The sequence below is a fragment of the Sardina pilchardus genome, chromosome 1 (genome assembly GCF_963854185.1).
Source record: "Sardina pilchardus chromosome 1, fSarPil1.1, whole genome shotgun sequence".
Lineage (NCBI taxonomy): Eukaryota > Metazoa > Chordata > Actinopteri > Clupeiformes > Clupeidae > Sardina > Sardina pilchardus.
The window spans coordinates 39,780,796-39,786,521 of NC_084994.1; the positions used below are offsets into that span (position 1 = coordinate 39,780,796).

Here is a 5,726-nt window from a genome sequence, read left to right on the forward strand (position 1 = left end):
CGGCCTGTGACGCATACGCACACAAATACACACACAACAACACACACACACAAAACACATATAACACACACAGATATATCAGTATATTACTGAGAAGGTACAGTGCCACCTGTTCAGTGCTCACAGTGTGATGACAAGCATACAGTAAGTGTACCCTGTGTACAGTATATGTGTACACTGGCGTATTACTTCATTAGTAAGTGCATATCACTGTGAATGGTCTAATTTATAAGTGTCATAATAGAATTATTGATTGATAAGATGACAATCATCAAATATTCATATGACCAAAAACAAATGAGGAAACTAACAAAAAAATTGGCAAGGTAAAAAAAGAAGAAAATAAAATGTAGCTAACCAAATTAAGCATCATACTGTATCCTATAGATTTCCATGTTACAAATGCACCACTGTAGCCAAATACCTGCTGGGTCTTTGAATTAGAATGTATTCATTAACCTCACAAATGTTCTGTAGTGAACTCTGTAGTAGGCTACCTATTCAATTTTGTGGGAAAACACAGAGTGACTACATTTATTTTGGGTAGGATGGGAAAGCATTATGCATAATAATATTATATTTAGTTATTTATACAATCTGTTCAGTTCCAGTCTGTAGTGTGTGGGTCCCTTTGGTTTTTTTTTTGTTTGTTTGTTTTGCTTTTTTTTCTTAAAAATCATAAAAGCATAAAAATCATTGCTTAATATCCTGCAAATCTGTTAGTTGCTGTTGCTGTGTGGCTTGGGGATGTTTGTGTACTGGCTGTGAGTGACTCACTTAAGAGACTCTGATGGAGCTTCTACATTTGGCAGACTGGACGGGATGGAGCCAAATTAGCGCACGGCTGCATTACACCGTAGGCGCCAGTAGGGGGAGTGCATCAACAGAAAATGCCAGGGATTTGTTTGGTTTGTTTTAGGGGTTATGTGGAGGTTTGTATCCATCTTTTTCTCCATGAAATGGGAACAACGGAAAGACAAAATAGCGTGATCAATTTACACACAAAACATTTTCGTACCAAATCAAATTACTTGTATTTTTCAGAGCAAAAAGGCTCTGTGTCTTTTGGGTCAACTTGAGCTCCCTGAGAAAATAATGAAGTGTAATTTTAGAATCTCTCTCTCTCTCACACACACACACACACGCACACACACCATCTCGCTCCCTATTACCACTGCCATACACTACAGACCCCAAACTCACCTTGATCTTGCGCAGCTTGTGTGTGTGTGTGTGTGTGTGTGTGTCTGAGTGTGTGCGTGCGTGTGTGTGTGTACTGTATGTGTGTGTGTGCCGCGCGGATGCTGCATGTGCGTGACTAGCCGAGCAGCCTGCAACTCAATCCTGTGCTTATACTGGGTTTAAGGCCTGTGGTTTGACTGATAGGGCAGCGGTGGAAAACAGCCTCCCGGCTCCCGGGGCCTCGTGGAGACTGAGGGGCGGCGAGGCTGGCAGGGTGCTGAGAGGGGTGCTGGGGGGGGGGGTGAGGGGCGGGGGGGGTCTGGGGGTGGGAACCCTGGAGCCCGGGGCCCTACTCTTACTCTCACACCCTCTCACACTCCCTCCGTTCAGTTCGACTTCATTCGACTCAGCTTAATACGCTCCGTTGGCATTAGAAGGAGATGAGCGGGCGGGCGGGCGAGCTAGCGGGCGAGCTAGCGTGCCGCGGCGCCTTCAGTCACATAGCCGGAGCACACGCATACGACAGATGCAAACGGCTGAGTAGGCACACAGTCAACTCGGAGGGTAGTCAGCTGCCGCTGTTGCCAAATTCTGTGAATGTGTTTGCATGAGACTCTGCTGTAGTAGTGTGTGAGAGTGTGTGTCTTCCCTCTCCAACATATCTACAGGCAGACGAACATTCATAAATCATTCAGAAGGTAGTGGCTGCCAGTGTGAAAATATCTTTATAGCTCTCTCTCTGTGATTTCACGTGTGTGTGTGTGTGTGTGTGTGTGTGTGTGTGTGTTTGAGTGTATACTGTACATGCGTGGTGTAGTCCCTCACCTGACAGCTCTGATGACACACTTGATTGGGGGCAGCAGGTCCTCTGCTGAGATGTCGCAGTGGCAGCTCCGCTCGTCGAACGCGTCGTCTGCCGCCATGTTGCTGTCACCTGCCAGAGGAACACCAGGCCTTTTAAACACCTTTCAAACACCTTCATTTCAATTAACGCCAATTAACAACAAGTCACCCACAGTTGTTAATTCTATTGCAACTGCGTCCTATTTTATGACGTTTCCTCAAATACAGTCAAAGTAAAAAAGAATAGATCCACACACTTGCTCTCTGTTTATTTTAATCTGTCTGAGTTTGATCCCCAAAGAAAGATGTTTCGAGTGCCTCGGCTCTTCATCAGACATGTCTCCTCCAATAGAGCCACACTATTGGTTGTCAACACCAAAGGGGCTGCGTGGTCTCTCTGTGTTCTGGTGTAGCGTCAAACTTCCCTTTTTGACTTGGACTCGGCAAACCTATTTCCTGTTCGCTGTCATCGCTGTCAAATTGCACCGGAAGATGAGTGCTTCAGTTGTACCGAATGTGTGATGTGTGCTCGGGCTCCGACATTCCTGCCCTCCTTATTTTGGGCAGCAGTTTTTAGGAAAAAGGTGGAGGCTAAGAACGCTTTTATAACGACCTGGAGTTGAGCAGAGTGGCACACAGCAGTGCTCCATAGAGCCGGCCACGGACATTGAGACGTTATATTACTGACGTTTCGGTACAGCTAAAGTGTTTTTTCACAGCCACGTCATCGAACAGGAAACAGGTTTGCCGAGAAGCTTAATTACTGGACAAGATTTGAGACACAAGTCTGAATGAAGTTATCTCCAACTAAAAAAATAAGTAATCACATGCAGAGACTCGACTTTTGGGCTGCAGCATTATATCTTAATGAGTGATAGTGTCTTGCCCTTGGGCGTAGGCAGATGTTAGATGTTGCTTGCATTTATAGTGTGTTGGGGCAGGTGTGTAGCGGGAGAGAGAGAGAGAGAGAGAGAGAGAGAGAGAGAGAGAGAGAGAGAGAGAGAGAGAGAGAGAGAGAGAGAGAGAGAGAGAGAGAGAGAGAGAGAGAGAGAGAGAGAGAGAGAGGGAAAGGGAAAGGGAAAGGGAGTGTGAGAGGAGAGCTTGATGAATACAGAGAGAGAGAGAGGGGAGTTTTATCAATCCTGAGAGAGAGCGTGAGAGAGAGATAGAGAGAGAGAAAGGAGAGGTTTATCAATCCAGAGAGAGAGATAGAGAGATATGGGTAGAGGTTTATCAATCCAGAGAGGGAGGGAGAGAGAGAGAGAGAGAGAGAGAGAGAGAGAGAGAGAGAGAGAGAGAGAGAGAGAGAGAGAGAGAGAGAGAGAGAGAGAGAGAGAGAGAGAGAGAGAGGAGAGGAGAGGAGGTTTATCAACCCAAGAAAGAGAGGAGGGGTGGGGGGGGGGGGGGGGGGGGGGGGGGGGGGGTCAGTGCTGAAAGGCTCGTAGTGTCCTCTCACTCCCATGATAGATAAGGACCTTTTCTGGCTGCGGGAAACCGCTAATGGGGCACATTTGTTGCGCTGCGCACACACTTTCATAAGAGTGATAGCCAGAGGCTGACCAGAACGTGTGTGTGTGTGTGTGTGTGTGTGTGTGTGTGTGTGTGTGTGTGTGTGTGTGTGTGTGTGTGTGTGTGTGAGTGTGTGTGTGCGTGTGTCCAGTATGTATCTCTGTGTGTGTGTCTCAAGTGTATGAAGTGCAAGTCAAGAACCCCCCCCCCCCCCTCACACACACACACACATACACACCCACCCCAAAGCTCCCCTCCACTCAATAAAAGGTTATCTATGGCCACGCGTTAGCAGCGGCTATCACAGAGAGGGCGTGCTAATTCCCTGAGAAATGGCGGCCTAGCTGGCCGGCCCCCCCCAGCCTGTCACCTCAGCATCGGCACTAAATCCTCCCCAAAGGCCATTCCAGAGAGAGAGAGAGAGAGAGAACGAGAGAGAGAGAGAAAGAATTGGCGTGCTTCAGAATACCTCTGAGTCAGCAGATGCTCACTAAGGTTTTTTTTTTTTTCCCTGTGGTCGAGCTTTTTGTCACAAGAGAAATGAAATGTGCCTCTTGTGTTGTAGCGTGGAGGTGGACCGCTGGTGGGTGGGTGGGTGGGTGAGAAGAGATACACACTTAGCAGTTTTGTTGTGTACAAACACACCGGGATGGACACGCAACAAACACGGCCCTTTCTCTCTTGTCCCAGGAGCGCAAATGTGTTCTAGGGTTCCGTGAGAATCTAGAAGCATTGGAACACGCACACATGCACACATTTACAAGCATACACGCCCGCAGACACACACACACACACACACACACACATACAAACAAGCTGCCATCAACAAACACTTCTCCAGTCGTCCTCTTCTCCACATAGCAAAGTGTTGCCATCAGAGACTAGACTGTCCTGTTTGTCCACTAAGAGTCGTGTGATCCATCCCCACCCGAACACAGCCGCCACATCAGACACAAACAAATAAAACACTCCCTCCCATTCCTTTTCATCTTCCACTAGTCTCAGAGACAACAGGAGCCTCTCTCTCTCTCCCTCTCTCTCTCTCTCTCTCTCTCTCTCTCTCTCTCTCTCTCTCTCTCTCTCTCTCTCTCTTTCTTTCTCTCTTTCTCTCTCTCTCTGTCCTCCCTGTCATCCCTCGTTCTCTCGGCTAGGAGAAGAGACGAGAGAAGAGTGACCCCTGCTGTGCCGTGCTGTGCTGTAGCGTAGCGTCTCCAGACGTTCGCTTTGTTAAGTGCATCGTGTCATCTTTTCGTGAGTGGTGCCGGCCCAGAGGGCCCGACACGTGAATAGGCTCTGGCAAAGAGACGCAGGGAAATGCAGGATTCAACTATGGAGTCTGACGAGGAGGGATTTTGCACTGAGGTAACCACAGGCTATGGCTGGCCCTTTACCTTTGACCTTAAGATATAGAAACACGCACGTACGCACGCACGCACACACACACACACACACACACACACACACACACACACACACACAAAGTAAACGAGTTAGGGAGTGAGACAAAAGAGTTATCTAAGCACAACCCAACCCACCACACACACACACACACACACACACACACACACACACACACACACACACACACACACACACACACACACACACACACACACACACACACACACACACACACACACACACACACACACACCTCCATCCTCGACGACATACAAATTGTAGCCCAGGGGTCTGAGTCTGCGGTGCATCTCCTACTCTTCATGTAGTCTGCATCAGCTCCATTACATTCATCTTCACCACTGTCACTCACTGCTGTCTGTCATTACCGTCACCAGTTGCACTCCAGTGCTACACTCGGCATGGGCTCTGGTCAATACTGCTCTCGTACACTCTCACCACAATAACCTCCTTTATGAATTCTTGAAGACCACAAAGGTGCATTCTACATTTTCTGTAGTCAATCCTGTTCTCGTATACATTTAAGGACACCCTCGAAAATGAGATGCTACATCTCAAGGGGCTGTCATTGAAAATAAAGAATAATGAATGAAGAAAGAATACATCTCACAACAATAAGCTCCTTTATGGATTATTTAAGATGACAAAGGACACAAATAGGCTATTATGACTACCTCTACACTACAATGACCTACGGCACCTACGGCCTATCCATCAGCTCCCTTCACAGTTGTAATGATACATAATTACGAAGGAATAGGATGCACGAGCCA

At 47.5% G+C, this 5,726-nt stretch overlaps 1 protein-coding gene across 1 annotated transcript in view; it reads right to left on the bottom strand.

Moving 5' to 3' along the window:
* The window catches only part of kcnq5b (potassium voltage-gated channel, KQT-like subfamily, member 5b), a 172,156-nt gene that overhangs the window by 5,853 nt on the left and 160,577 nt on the right, over positions 1–5,726 (bottom strand). The window contains exon 11 of the mRNA XM_062534937.1: positions 2,008–2,116. Coding sequence (XP_062390921.1) covers positions 2,008–2,116 — 109 coding nt within the window. The remainder of the gene's footprint in view (positions 1–2,007; positions 2,117–5,726) is intronic.